The 15631-nt window shown below is 32.1% G+C and overlaps 3 protein-coding genes across 3 annotated transcripts; 1 reads left to right on the top strand and 2 right to left on the bottom strand.

The window, feature by feature from the left end:
• Positions 1-1722: 1722 nt before the first annotated feature.
• On the bottom strand, positions 1723-4545 carry LOC105252653. Its single transcript, XM_020027968.2, has 5 exons — positions 4468-4545; positions 3954-4042; positions 3530-3716; positions 3148-3289; positions 1723-2595 (listed from the first exon to the last, which is right to left on the bottom strand). Exons 2-5 carry the CDS (start codon positions 4040-4042, stop codon positions 2177-2179), a joined length of 837 nt encoding a protein of 278 aa, XP_019883527.2. The 5' UTR covers positions 4468-4545; the 3' UTR covers positions 1723-2176.
• A 1353-nt stretch (positions 4546-5898) lies between these two features.
• LOC112637728 lies at positions 5899-7874 on the top strand. Its single transcript, XM_025407983.1, has 4 exons — positions 5899-6468; positions 6622-6805; positions 6952-7117; positions 7718-7874. The coding sequence occupies exons 1-4, from the start codon at positions 6295-6297 to the stop codon at positions 7872-7874; spliced, it is 681 nt and encodes a 226-aa protein (XP_025263768.1). The 5' UTR covers positions 5899-6294.
• Positions 7875-8978: 1104 nt separating this feature from the next.
• On the bottom strand, positions 8979-15133 carry LOC105252656 (L-asparaginase). Its single transcript, XM_011260156.3, has 8 exons — positions 14901-15133; positions 14228-14339; positions 13571-13685; positions 12747-13083; positions 11493-11807; positions 10627-10931; positions 10164-10337; positions 8979-9842 (listed from the first exon to the last, which is right to left on the bottom strand). The coding sequence occupies exons 1-8, from the start codon at positions 15058-15060 to the stop codon at positions 9477-9479; spliced, it is 1884 nt and encodes a 627-aa protein (XP_011258458.1). The 5' UTR covers positions 15061-15133; the 3' UTR covers positions 8979-9476.
• Positions 15134-15631: the final 498 nt, after the last annotated feature.

Raw genomic sequence — 15631 nt, 5'->3', positions numbered from 1 at the left:
TCTCAACTTTCCATTATAAAGATGTTTGATTAATTTTATAGAAAACTTGTTTGATTGATCGAATACATACACGGTGCACATATATGTATATCACAGAGATATTATTCTTCTAAAATCGACAGTGTATAGATGTGTATAGATATGTAAAGGAGTTTTCAAAGTGGAATAGGTTTTCAAAGGAGAGAAATAACTAAATCTATCGATAATATACGATATTTAGCAATAAGACGCATAAAGCAACGACAGTATTAAATCAAGGTGACTTGTCCGTAAAAAAAAAAATATTTTCGAGCCTGCATAATTCAGCATGACTGAAAAGCAAGTTCTTACTCCTTTCGACAAACAAGGAAACCGAAGAAAGTTGACATCAATAATACTTGATTGTTCTTTTAAATTTCGATAGAGTTAAGATCTCTGTTGACTATAAATTTCTTCTAAATTTCGAAATAATATATGGAAATAAATTGAAAAGAAATCATTAATTATTGCTAAAGTGTTGAATTGCTCTTGTGATGTTGGATTTTATAAAAGCGTAGTTGTCTCTTGTTTAATAAAATTTTTGCGAAACGCGTTTTGACATTTGTAAAAAATCTTGTCGAAAATTTAAAATATTTCACCATATTTTATTAATTTACTCGCACGTAACGACCTGTTTGCTGGACCAACATATATTTCTAGGATATGTATAATATTTTAAATGCGTGAAGAAGGGTTCTCGTGCGAGAATAGGGGTTTTTATTTATACGAATATTTCCTGCTATCTTTAGCCTCCTATCAACTATTACTATAGTTATAACAGTTATAGCAATATTATAATGCCCTGTGATTTATAATTATTACATATTAACTTTATTGTTCTTTAAAGTCAATTTAATGAACTTTATGAAAACATATCCGACAATATACATTCCTCATTGTTCTCGTCTCTTATGTATACATATCTCTTATCTTAAATTTTAATTTCTTTTTATTAGACTTGAATAATTTAATGAATAATTTATTTGTTATGCTAATGAAGATAGTAGCGTACAAATATAAGTTTAAGAGAATAAATTTTTTTTCTCTTAAAACTTTATATCTCGCACATAAACCTGCTAGAGAATACGCGAGAATACGCGAGGATAAATAAGAAAAGGATATATATATATATATATATATATATATATATATATCCTTTCTATTTTAAATTTGACAATTAATGTAGGAAAGAAATATATATTAATATATTTATAGTATATATAGAATTATATTTTTCTCTATATAAAGTATGAATTTTTTTTCCTACAATACAGAATTAAGAATAGAATGAGAATCTATTATTTTTAACAGTCAATTTTTTCGTTGATTCTAATTTTTGCAAGAACTGCTTTTCTTAAAATACGCATTATACAATTTCTAATTAAGTGATAATTTCTCTTCTCTTTTGATCGTTTTCTTTTCAATTAGAGACGTCAATTGAATTGCGACGAGTCGAAGAAATGGAAAAGATACTTCGTGTCTTTATTTTTCGATTCACCCTCGCGTCTGTATGCGTGTGTTGTCCGAGGGGAGCGTCGCGTATACATAGGATAAAACGACATCGTCATGGGTAGTGCCTGTACTGATTGTTGACACGTGTTAAGAGCGACACGCCGCAACCGTGTCGCGATTCTAGTCGATTCTATTTTCTTCAATGTGAAAACTATATAGACTATATAATATTTTCTACTTTCTATAGGCGAAAGACAAAAGTTTGTCACGTTGAGCGCACGAGCGAGGGAGGAAGGTTCGAGAGAGAGTTTCACTTTTATTATTAGTTTATACACATACACACATACACACATGTACACATGTAATTCTCTACGAAATAAAGATGAGACTATCGTTGTATGAATCGAACTAGAATATATCGCGAGAAAACAGCAACCGAAGTATCCGCTCCTCGTAAACGATGCTGCATCAGTATTATGTATATATTTTAAAATTATCAATGCATTGTCGTCGCCTCTCTTTCCTCTTCATCTCATTCTGAAAAATGTACTGAACATATGACTTAGTGAATCAGACATCGGACATCATTTTCATTGCTTTTTTTCTTGATTTAATTAAATACCTTAAAATTACATAAATGAATTAATTGTTATAGTGTGTCGTCTTTCGAAGGAGCAGAATGAAAATTACATAAATGAATTAATTGTTATAGCGACGAAGCCGCGGTGGGCGTCGTGACCCGCGCGTTTGCCGTCGCGATGACGTTGGCCAGCAGTGACAGCATCGTCTCCATCGAGAAGCTGCAATTCGGATACGATATCGAACAGCTGTCCTTGCCATTTCTGTTAGCCCTGCCGATCTTCACCGCCTCTTCAATCGCCGTGCCTTGCATGGCGGTGCGAAACACCTGATTGCTGGTGATGGCGTTCACCATCCTGTCGAAGGCCGTCACTTTCTCGTCCTTGTCATCCTCGTTCCTGCTCCCATTCTCGTCGCCAACCGCGGCGGCCGCCTGCTGAGAATAGGTGCACACCGCGCGTTGCATGCACGAGGTCGTGTCGATGCCGTGACGAGTGAGAACGTCATCGATTTTCGTCAAGGTCTGAGCGAAATTGGAGTCCTCACCTGCATCGGATCGTTCTAAATATAATTGATGTTGTCCGGCAATATAAGGATCTATACGATGCTGAAAAGTCTTCTATAAAATTTGTATAAAATTTGGAGTCAAGTTTTCCTTAACGAAAAAATCGAAGAAGATCATTGCATCTCTTTTTTCCTAAATTTTATCCTTAGCTAGATAAGAGATCTCAACCGGAAAATTTGAAAAATTTGTCAGAAATTTATTAGATCCTTTATATTTAGTTTCGTTTGACGAAAATTTAAGCAATGTATAAAGCTGTATTATTTATTAAGAAATTTCTTATAAATAAGGTTTTATAAATTTTGAATAATTATGAATTTCAAACGCGAGTCTTCTTTTGCAAGTTTTGAAAATCATCGTAAACAAAATTAACAATAATACGTTTTCAACAACAACAATTTTTCTAGTCAAGAATAAGAAGTTAATTTCTAAAAATTTATCGAAAACCTGTAAAATTTATGAAATCAAGAATTTATAAAAGAAATAAAATAGACGATACAAAGGATTCAACCGATATGGATGAACGATATACTTACTTCTCGCGTAAGCACCATAAGTGCCCGATAAGATGTAAAGCAACTTTGGGATGATAAGAATTGATCCCACACCAATGATGGCTCCCAAGAGAAGTCCGCCAAGATCTATCTTGGCTGGTGCATAAGGGGACATCCCGTAGCCCTAATCGAATCAATAAAGTTAAATATACGGAAACGATGAATTTTCGAATTTAATTAATTAATTTGGACTGTCACCAAAAATATTAATGTAAAATATCCGTTGTTTTTACAAAATTTTTTCACAAAAATGTATACAGAAGGAAAGAAGGTGCCAAAGAAAAAGAAAGGAAGAGAAGAAAGTGTGTTCTAAAAGCTATTTATAAAAAAATGGAAAAAGAGAGAAACACAATTCGATACTTACGCTTCCTGTACCTCCGATATTGGTGAAACCAAATCGCGCTTCCTGACCGCGATCCGTAACGTCGTTCATCTCAGATTCGCGTTTCAGTGGATTTTCTTCTCGTTGTTTAATCTGAGACGACGGCATAGCTATCTGATCCTGTACTTTCGCATGCTTTTCCATATAACTGATGGAACTTGGCACAAACCTGTTAACGAAGACATTATATTGTATGAGAAATGAGAGATATATAAGTCCTTTAAAGATAAACATCTAAAAAGAATATATTAATCTTTCAGACATTTAAATAAAATATCTGAATTTTTCAAATATTTTGTTAGATTCCTTTCAATTTTTTGTAAAAAATTTTTAAAGAGAAAGTATGTATTTTAGATAAATATTGAATTACTCATATATTATTTAAGACATTGTTAAAGTGATTTACCCTCCATCATCAAACTTTGGATTGCAACCGACCAGAACAGCGATACAGCTTATTACCACAGTTAAAGTTCGCGAAATTCGGGACGTCATCTAAAAAAGAAAAATAGATTATTTAATAAATGATAATAATAAATATCTTATTAAATAATAATTAATACTAATAATAAATAATTAATAATAATAATTAATAATAATAAATACAATGAATATAATAATAATAATAATAAATATCCTAAATGCAAATAAATGCAAATAATACTAGCATATTTCAATGAATTTTTATTAAAAGTTTCCCACTAAACGAAAAAATTACAATTTGTTGATATTTTTATCCTATTAAAGTTTAAATCATAACAATATTTTTCACTTCTTTGAATATAATAAATTGTTTTCAAAATTTCACATACATATATATGCCAGGGATTTTAAAACATTTCACATTCAAGATAATTATTTTATCGAAGACATCCCACTAGATATCGCGCGAGTGTAAGGATAATATTGAACAAGAATACCTTCGGAAGTGACAAAGGCGAGGCTCTCCGAAGCAAAGTATGATGATCTGAGGTCAATCTTAGAAAACGAGATATGGCGATTCATTCAGTGTCATGGACTGGCTGCGCGAAGACTGCTTTCGGGCATATATAGTTGCTTTGGTCGTCTGAACACGACAAGTCGTAGACATAATTGGAGCCGCGGTTTCGCTTTCATTGTTAGGTCTTCATGGGACGTTGACACGCGATGCGTGACGCTCATCGTCGTCATTCGAAGACGAAGAAGGCCGTCTCCTCATCTGCGTAGCGGCTGCAGCCGCTTCGTCACGTCGCCGGTCAACTTCGCTCGAAATCCCGAAGCTGAAATAATGGCCGTACCGTCAACAATTGTCCTTTTAAGACATTCACTGACTTCTGACTGATTTCGAGACATCTCCGGCACCTCGACACTATCTTTCTCCATGCGTTATTTCCCGTTGCGTTACGAAACACGCGCAATCTTAGGGGTAGTTACGAGCAATATCTGCTTAATTATTTATTATTTTGTGACTTTGAGATTTTCGAGAATGGCATATATAATAATTTGGCGCAAGAAAATAAAGTATCTAAAAACATATACATAAAGTATCGAAAAAAATATAAATATATAAAAAATATCAATATATCAAATATCAATATATAAATATACAGCAGAGGTCATTTTAGACATTTTATAATTTGTGACAAAATTTTATATTTTAATATAAAAATTTAATATTATACTTATATATTATAAAATTCTATTACAAATTAGATATTATTTAAAACAGACTTAAAATAAAAAATATTTATAGAATTTATAGAAATATTTTCATAAAAAATATTTTATATACTCATGTGTATAAAATATACGTTTTCATGTAAAGAAAGAAAATATTATAGAAAAGATTATAGAAAAGATTATAGAAAAGTTTATAGAAAAAACAAAACTTATTAAAAAAACCGACCTTATTAAAAAAAAAAAAAAAAAAATATGTTTGCAAAAAAAGAATTATAGCGGCAGAAGAATCAGAAAAGACTCCCATAAAAAATATATTTTATGACTCTTTATATATTTGAAGATTTATAAATATAAGAGGCTGCGGAAGCGGATACGATCAGCAGGATTTACGCTACAAGATCACGTATCAGAGACCTTCCGGTGAAAGAAATTTGCGCGGAAAAGAAATTCCTTGTCGTGAACATTCGATGTATTTGCGAACGAGTTCAGTGGAGGTGGAAAAGGACGGAGTGCGAATCGAGAGGAGAACTCCCCTGTTTCCTCGCGAAACTCGCGTGTCGCGCTCTCCCCGGTACAAGCACGACGGAATTCGTTCTGGACGGTGCCCCGGAAAATTCGTCGAAAGCCACGGTCGGCCGGGTCTATCTCGAATCCTGTTTTCGTCGCACGTGGGCGCGCTCTTTCTCCGGCGGTGAAAATTCGCGCTCATAATCCGCGACAAGCGGCGGTCGTAATTATCGGAGTCCGATGCATTATGGGCTCGTGCAAAAAAAAAAAGACAAAACAAACAAACCGCCGCCTGATGTGTAAAGGCGACTAATATCTTTTGCACTTACCACGATTTCGCCGCCTAGGTTCGTTAATTCTGTCGCGAGAAATCGGTATTTCCTGTTTCGATAGGGGTGGGCGAGCACGTGTTGCGAATAGGATGCGTCAGTGAGGTGGGGGCCCGCTGCACTCGTCGTTGAAAAACCCTCGGGTGGCACAAATGCATCCCATTACTTCGTGGAAAGTTGAAGGTAACGAAAGCACCGCGAATCGAAGAGAAAGTATTAATATTCTGCTCGATTTAACGACCCGAGCAAAATATGAGGGCTCTTCCGAGTGATTCGACCATCCTGCTTCTTCTACCCCTCGCGTTATTCTTCGTGCGTGTCATCGGCGACAGCGATGCGAGAACATCCACGAAGTTTAATAATCTAATTTTCAATGGCCAGAAACCACAACTTGTCTCGTTTAACAGTAAAGAAGGAGATATCGAAGTAAGTAGCGTTGCAATTAATATAGAAGTATTTTTTTACGGGCATATGTTATATCGCGCAATTTTCTCTACAAAGTATCCAGTAATTCATCAATGAATGATTACTTAAGTTTTACTTTTCTCAATAAATAAATCTTTTCAATAAATTTTTCAGATCAATTGGGACGTATCGGTACCTTTCTTCAGGATACCGTTGAGTCATATGAACAAACATAACGAGATATCACCGCTGATTGATGTTAATACGAAAGGATTGTCGGTCGCTGGCATATTGACAGCCATTCTCACCTTAGCTGTGCCCGTCTTGTCGAAGCCAGGTCCTGGAACGCATTATCGAAGTATGAACCTTTGTCTTATTTATATGAGAGATCGTTGATCTGTGCGTGAACACATTCAATAATAAATAAAAAAATGTTTATTATGTAATTATAATTATATTACTCTCTTAAATATACTCATCCGGAACAAATGAGTTTATTCGCAGGTTCTGATTCGCAATGGTCTCGAATGGGAAATACGATAAACGAGATCATGCTCGGCAATAATTACATCACACCCTGTGTACAGCGTATCATCTGTTCCATCGTTTCCGAAGCGAGTCATTCCAACAATCCTACGAGTACTGACAAGATCATCGATGGCTTATCAAGGTATGAATAATTTGTATATAATTTTCTTGTAATAGTATAATTAATAAAAAATAATTAAACGTTATTTCGGATCCTAAATATCAATTTCAATCTCAGAGAAATTAAAAATATCTGTAAAATATAATATTGTATTGAATTGAGAAAATTTATTTATTTATAATAAATAATAGCTTACTAATTTAATGAAGCTAATGAATTTTATGAAATTTAAATAAAAGGGAGTTTATTGGAGCAAACGTATTGGAATAAACGCTATGCAACGTGCAAAAGTAAGAGACAGACTGAAGTAATTTATTTATTCTTAAGCGCTATAATAACGCTAACGATTAAATAATAATTAAAGTAAGAGTAAAGATTTCGCTTTCTATCGAAAATTGTCGACAATCATTGTTGATTGTACACACGTTTCATCGAATAATATTGACATTAATAATGCGAATTTAATTGCTCGCATTAAGTGCTTGATTCCAGAAAAAATTAAATATTAAGATTATTAACACGCAAGATACAAATTATAGATACAAATTATAGAGTCACATGAAAAATTTCTTAATTAATTACATGAAAAATTAAATATTATTTTTAAATATTCTTCAACAGTCACGAGTGGTTTAAGGAATTTACAAACGGCACAGTCCTTCAGGAAGCTATAAGGATAGGACGAGAAAAACATCACGACTGCGGACGTATTTATAAAGAATGCTTTGTGACACCGCGAATCCTTAAAAGCATAATGATGCAATTCGGCGCATTCTGATGTTTAACATTCCATGTTAATTAAAAACGTTAATTAAAGGTATTATTAATTCGAATTTTTTACGCGTGTTTCTCTTTTTCTCATCGCCCATGTTCTTATTATTTATTGCAGCAAGAACAATCTATTACACGTGAATTTTTGCAAAAACTTAGACATCACTATTGTCGTCAAAGGCCAGCGAATATCTCACGTTCAATTTTGAAATCACTCGCGGTGTAACAAGCGAGTTACATCAGGGAAGTCGATCTACATTATTCCGATGCACGAAGTGTGAAATTTCGTCGCGTTTAAGAAATCGCTTTAAGTGCAATTTAGATGACACCTCGGCGCGCTTTCACTTTTTCTTTTCTTCACACAATCGCAGAAAAAATCACAGCCATTTTAGTTAGCCATTTTAAAGCAATAATTTTGTTTATCGTATAATCTGTTTTATTATTCTTGCGGAAAATTTTATAATTTCAATTTTTTTACATTACTACAAATGAAATTAAAGAAAATATATGCATAATTTTTTCTTACATATTTGAAAGAATTTGAGAAAATTTTTTTGCAAAAAGTAAAGGAAGATAAATAATCAACTAGAAAAGATATTATTTATATATTATTTATGTACTCAAAACGATATTATTTATGTATATTAGAATTTAAAAAAACTTGATTGTTTTAAAAATATATTTTAAAAATGCATTATTCAAAATCAGGACAATATACAAAAAGATTTTAATTTGATTTTGATACAAGCAATAAAAGCAATTCAAATAAAATCAATTTAAATAATCACAGTAATTATCAATTTAAACTATCACAGAATTATTATCATATAACTGTTATAACTATCTTAAAAATTATTACACAATTATTACGATTCCCTGTTGTTTCTACATTCATCTGAAAAAAATCTAAAAAAAATATATGTATGTATTCAATATGAAAGAGGTTTCAAAATGTGTGCAATAATATACGTAATATACACACAAAATTCAGCTGCATATAAAAGTGTTAAATTCTCCAATAGACTATAAACTATACAATTATTTGTTATTGAAATTATGTTTGAAAATATTGAAATGCGCATATGTTATATTTCGATAAATTGTGTCTATTTCTATCCATAATTTTATAATATATTTTTTAATCTTTAAAACTCGATTGCGCCGATTTTAAAACAAGTTCGTGTTGAATATATTTTCTTTCTCTGCTTAATGTAATTTTTATAATTAAATTATAAATAATTAAATTTTGAAAAAGAGAGGGAGCAAGTCGCTATTAGCACTTGTTTTAGGCGAAATTTTTCTAAAATCACATTCTTCCTCTCCTTCCCCCCCTCCATCATGTATATTAAGCAAAAAGATTAAAGGCCTATCTCTTTGCTTCCTGTTTCTTACTTTTTGTCTATTGCGTTTTTCTTCTCTGCACATTGGCAATCATATGAAAATCGTTTTTGCCACATATTTCTTGTCTCTTCCGGGGTTCATCAATTTTAATCTCCAGCGATAGAAAATAAAAAAACGTAAAGCAAGACACAAAGAAGCAAAGAAATAAACAAAAAGCAAGAAACAAGACGCAAAGAGCACATTATAAATGAGCTGTAAGACTTTACATCTATGTGTGCGATTTTGCTGTGGATTCGACCACGATATTCCGTCTGGAAGACGCCAATAAGCGTGTAGCATTCTCGGCTCGCACGGTTTCCGCGAGTTCCGCCGCGGTTTGTCCCAGTATGTCGAGGCAGTGCGGATCCGCGCCGTTCTCCAGCAGGAACTCAATCGTTTCCGGATGATTGTGAAGAGCGGCAAAATGCAGCGGGGTGCGTCCCGAGACGTCCTTCTGCGACAGATCGGCGCCGGCCAGGAGATACGATTGTAAACGCTTTGTGTTTCCGACACTTGCGGCCGCACACATTCGCTCCCCTATCAGCAAAGCGTTCCCGTGAAAATGCGCCCCGCACTGCAGCAGCAGTTTGATGATCTGAAAGAATCACGTGGAAACGTCCGCGCTTTTAACACTGTCGATGAAGCAAGTGATTCTAGTCTTTTAATCGATTAATTAATGATATCTTCTGGTATAGAATTGGGATGAAAGTCATCAAGATTTTTTACAAGACATAAATAATGTGAACTTTTTACAATAGAAAGATAATCGCTTATAAAATATTTATAGTAAAATCAATAATTTGGAATATGTTAAAAATTTATTTCTACGATTTTGAAGTATTTGAGATTCTTTTAAAATTTGTATGATAGTAGGGTTTTGTGAAAACAAACAATTCAAGATGCAAGTTTTCTTCACCTCGTGACGATCGTATTCGATCGCATCGGTGAGAGGTGTGCGATCAAAGCGATCTTTGATATGAATATTTGCACCCATCTTTAGAAGACATCGCACGACTTTTATATCTCCTTCGCAGCAAGCTATGTGCAAAGCTGTTCGACCGTCTGCGTTCGCTTGTGAAATATCTGCACCCTGAATAGAGAAAAGTTATTAGAATAATGTATAAGAAATTTACATCATTTTTATGTTAGAATAATATTTAATTAATATAGTCAGCTTATTATAAAAATATTTAGATTTATTATTGAACTATTATTCTTTCTAATGCTATTCTAATTTGGATTTAAGCTTTCTCTATATAATAATATAGAGAAGAAATCTGAATAATACAAAAGAAAACGGAAAGTGTCTGAAAGATGTACTAATTTTTCGAAAAATTATCTAATCGACGCGAAATTGAATGAAAGTGAAAATTACTAACATATCTTTGTAACGATTCGAGTTTTATGATATCACGCCTGATTACAGCGGCGCTCAGCATAGCTGGGAACAGGATCGATCCTAGCTCCTGCAGCTCCGCTGTTGAGGATAATCTCAAGGATTTAGCGACAGCCTCCACCAAATCCCAATCCTGCAATGTAGGCGGTTGACCGACTGTCAGTTCGCCACGCAAATTGGTTTGCATCATTTGCCGTTTGGTTTCCGTGTCCCATTCGTGTTTCGATAAGACATACGCGAGTTTCGTCAACGCGGCCTCCGGAGTCATATCAAATCCCAATATCACTCCTGCATTTTAATAACAAGTTAATTTCTGCGAATACATATTTATTATATATTAATATATTATACATATTTATTAAATAATTTTATATATTTATTAATATATTTATACATATTTATTAATATTTATTTTATTTATATTTTATTTTATATATATTTATTAATATATTAATTGATTTTAACGAGTAACATTATAATCTCAAATGTGCGAAGAGATATTTATGTTTATATAATTCTCTTCTTCGTTATGCATCCTGTTTTACATAAATCTCATTATATTTCTCTTAATATATTTCTCTATAGATATATATTTCTATTATAGCATATTTCTCTATAATATTTTTCTCATTATATTTCTCTTATAGTATATTTATCGATATGATATCTCTTCACATATAACTTTTTCCGAAAAATAGCTTAGGAAAGAGATAAAGAAAATTAAGATTTAATATAAAATTAATGGAATATTCAGAAAAATTTTTCTCTTCCAGTATTATTCATACAAACGATTGTGCGTATATTTAATGCTTTCCTCCATAATAAATATCCATAAATAATATTTCATACCATTTTTTCGGAGCAGTTTTCCAGCTTCGTACGCATCCGAGACGCATCCGGTCGCGCATTGCGTGATATTCACGATGATGACACCGCGCTTCGTTGCTGCGCGAAGTTCCTTGATAATGTCATCGCGATTCGTTGGAAGGTTTCCCATGCCATAGGATTGCAGCACGACTCCCTCGATAGGCGATTGAAGAAACACCTTCACCAGATCGGACGTGATGCTGGGAAACAGCCGGAGCAGGCCTACGTTTCGATTGAGTGACGCGTGCACGGAAAACTTCTCCAAATTGCACGAGCGAAAAATCGAGCGATAGTTCACTGCGAAGGAACATTATCTTCGAACACACTACATATAGAATATTTAAGAAGTTTCTTCGATAAATTTTGAGATGTTCCTTTTGGAAGAAGAGTATCAGTAGCTTTTAATTTAATTAATAATAAAAAAATAAATTCCGCATGCAATAATGCGGCATAATAATTTTAGCATATAATATAATAATTTAATAATAGCAATAATAACAATTTTAGCATATAATATAATAATATAATAATTTTAGCATACAATGCTATTATTAAAAAAATATTATATATAAAATTATAATAATTAAACTTTATAGAGCCTTCAAAATATAATGCGTTTGAAAAATACCCTGCTGTATATAAACCTTGTTTTTTAATAAATTAATAAATTGATACAGAATTAGGCTCTTTATGTATTTAACAACACGATACACTAGAAAAGAACGATTAAGAGCCACCGCGGATGGTAATGCGTAATTTTTCTGTTTTTTTCTCTCTTTTTTTTTAGAATAATTATTCGCGAAAATTAAAACGCGACAATATGCATATATTTTACTTGGTGCATTTATCAGCATTTATCTGCAGATATAGATTCTCATTTTCAAGAATACTATAAAATCCCTCTTTACCCCCCTGAAGAGATGTAGGCGAGAAGATGTAAACGATTTCCCCCGATATTTTTCTCGCCTACATCTCTTCAGGGGGGTAAAGAGGATTTTATAGTATTCTTGAAAATGAGAATCTATATCTTGATAAATGCACCAAGTAAAATATGCATATTGTCACGTTTTAATTTTCGCGAATAATAATTCTAAAAAAAAAAAGAGAAAAAAAAGAAAAAATTACGCATTACCATCCGCGGTGGCTCTTAATCGTTCTTTTCTAGTGTATCGTCTTGTTTTTTAAGTATTGAGAAAAAATTTTAGAGGAATTGCGCTCTCTTGCTTTGAATCTAACCTTCGATTTTGATGTTCGCCGTGGCCAGGGGTGGAAAATTCGGCGAGTGGAAGGCCTCGAAGGAGCTCGCGGATGCCTTGCTCGTCCGATTGCCGCGCAATAAGTTTGTACCGAAGAACACGCATACCTCGGGTATGCTATAATTCGCTGCGATCACAAGAGACGCCAGAAAATTGTCCAGGCCATCGCTCCTCGTGTCGAAAATCGGCATCTGCGAACCGGTCACGATAACGATCTTGCCCAAGGATTCGAGCATGAAGGATAACGCGGATGCTGTGTAACTCAGAGTATCGGTGCCATGAAGAATCACAAATCCGTCGAAATACTCGTAAGATTCCTACAGAGGGAAAACTTGTAAAGATCGTTTTTTGTTAACTTAATCAGATACGGCAGAGAGTATCAGTTTATTTTATTTATTAAACTGATAAATAAAAGTTGGAGCATTATTTTAATACCGTATTTTTATATATATAGCGCTTTGATTGCAAGATTGCAAGTTTTGTCATCTTATGATATGTTTCCTTCTGTTTGACTTGAGCATTTATCTTGAATGTTTATCTTGAACGTTTATCTTGAATGGTATGAATGTTTATATAAAAAAATTAAATGCACACGTAAATTGCTTGTTACAAGTAACTGCTTATAAGTAACTGCTTGTTGTATTAAGTGTCGCTATTAAAATATATTTTTATAATTGCTTTTTTATCATCATAATTTTTTATCATCATAATTTATCTTGAATTCTTATCTTTAAATGAGAGATAAGGCAATGTATATATTTTCATAGAATAGTTCTTGCTATCGCTATCGATGAGTCCAAATACCTTGATATCGTTAGCAATGCGAATCCACTCGTCCATAGTCATGTTACTAGAGTCGCAAAGATTCGAATATTCTAACACATTATAAATGACTCGGCGATTATCTGTTGCGGTCATGCTGCAAAATTAAGAGAAAAATATTTTTAATATTTCGCAAGGGAAAACAAAAAGTAAGTAAGAGCGATTTACATTCTTCCATAAATTCACTGGAAATAAGTGAATTGAAAATAGTAGGAAGAAATTTAAATTTTTCATTTTTAAATATATAGATCAATCTTCTATTATTTCTTCTTTTTCGATGTATTGACGCTATTATTTCTTCTTTTTCGATGTATTGATGCTGATTTGTAAAATCAGAGTCATCGAGTGTTCGATCTTTTATCATAAAATAGTAGTATTCAATATCAAGAATATGATAAGATATGGAAATGTGACATAAAAAGTTTTATCAAGGAGTGATGTATCTAAGAAAGATACAAGATTATTTAATATTTTCATTTGAATAAATTGAAATATGTTTTTTCTTATTGAAGAAGATGGAATTAATATTCTGAATCCAAAAATGTATATAAGGAAAGAATAAGATTTTGGCAATAATTATATTTCAATTCCTCATTTTTGCATATTTTTGCAGTCAACCTGAATTATATTTGTACTTACGGTAGTACTAATGGCCCCATCGCTCCGAATGTTTTCTCGGCATATTCACGATCATGGAGCTGCGGATATCTTCGTAGATTTTTAATGAATGCATTAGCTATTGGTACCAGTACTAGAAAACAAATATTCTATTATTATTTATAAAACTGAAATTTTACATAGACAAAGATAAAATTATAAATTTCTTTCAAACTAAATTATAATAAAGTAAATAACTTATTTTGTTAGAAATTTATGATATTATATAATTTTATATGATATTATATAATTTATGATTATATATATATATATAATCTCTCTACAATATGTTCTGTAAAATCGATTTATTAAAGATTTATCATATTATAAACAAAGAATATGTGAAACAAAATAATTAATAGTAGAAACATGTATAGAGAAAAAGCAAGAGGTCTACGAAAGCGAGAATTTACAGATTATATACTCTCAAAAAAATAAAGAATTTAAACAGTCATGAATTCTCATGAAAATAGATAAGAATTTTGTGAAATCAAAAAATTAGAATACTAAAGATTTAAAATACACAAGAAAAATTGAAATTTGTATAATAATGTGTATGTGTGACTTTTGATTTGCGATTCAATAAAATATATTTTGTCTTTTTTGAAAATTATTATAATTTTTCTAAATTTCACAATTATGTATTGATATTTACCTCCTTCCTCATTTCTCACCATTCCTATTGTGCCACCTGTGTAAAGCACCAAGACGCGTCCTTCTGGCTTGTTAGTCAAACCGGTGGGACTTTTCTTGACACTTTCCATATTTTCATCATTATTAATATCGGCATGTGATTCGCAAAGTAATCGTGACATAATCGTTCACGCGTGTTCAGCTTTCATGCGCGTGCTCTCGTTTCAATGACTCCTACGAGACTGAGTTCTTACGCAAGATGAATTGCTGATGCCGCATGAAATCTTGCCACTAATAATATATATTCTCCATAGAAAATATACAGATCTGATATATGAATAATAGTGAATAGAATGTTTTTTATCTTTTTCTTCAAAGATGGAATATCGCATGCTTTGTAAAAAAATGCATATCGATACATATTATAGAATATTATATATATATGATATATTTATATATATTATTCAAAAAGTTTCGATGATATGTAAAATAGAGTTCAGTTTATAATAGTTTATGATAATGATATTTTTCTAATTTTTCGACGTAGCAAATAAAAAATTCTTTACAAATATTCATATAAATTATGTAAAAAAGTATTAATGTAATGTAAAAAAGTATTATTTAAAAAAAAACTTGTTAAAAATCTTTAAATTTTGATATAAGATTTTTGTTTTAATAATGGAAGATGTTCGAATATATAAGGAGATTAAATCTAAATTAAGATAAGATTATTTTAGATTGCAACTTTTTAAT

Source organism: Camponotus floridanus, unplaced genomic scaffold, assembly GCF_003227725.1.
Source record: "Camponotus floridanus strain SB8 unplaced genomic scaffold, Cflo_v7.5 scaffold2, whole genome shotgun sequence".
In the NCBI taxonomy this organism is placed as follows: domain Eukaryota; kingdom Metazoa; phylum Arthropoda; class Insecta; order Hymenoptera; family Formicidae; genus Camponotus; species Camponotus floridanus.
Note: the sequence above shows the minus strand (reverse complement) of the source record. Positions and strands in the feature narration are given on the sequence as shown.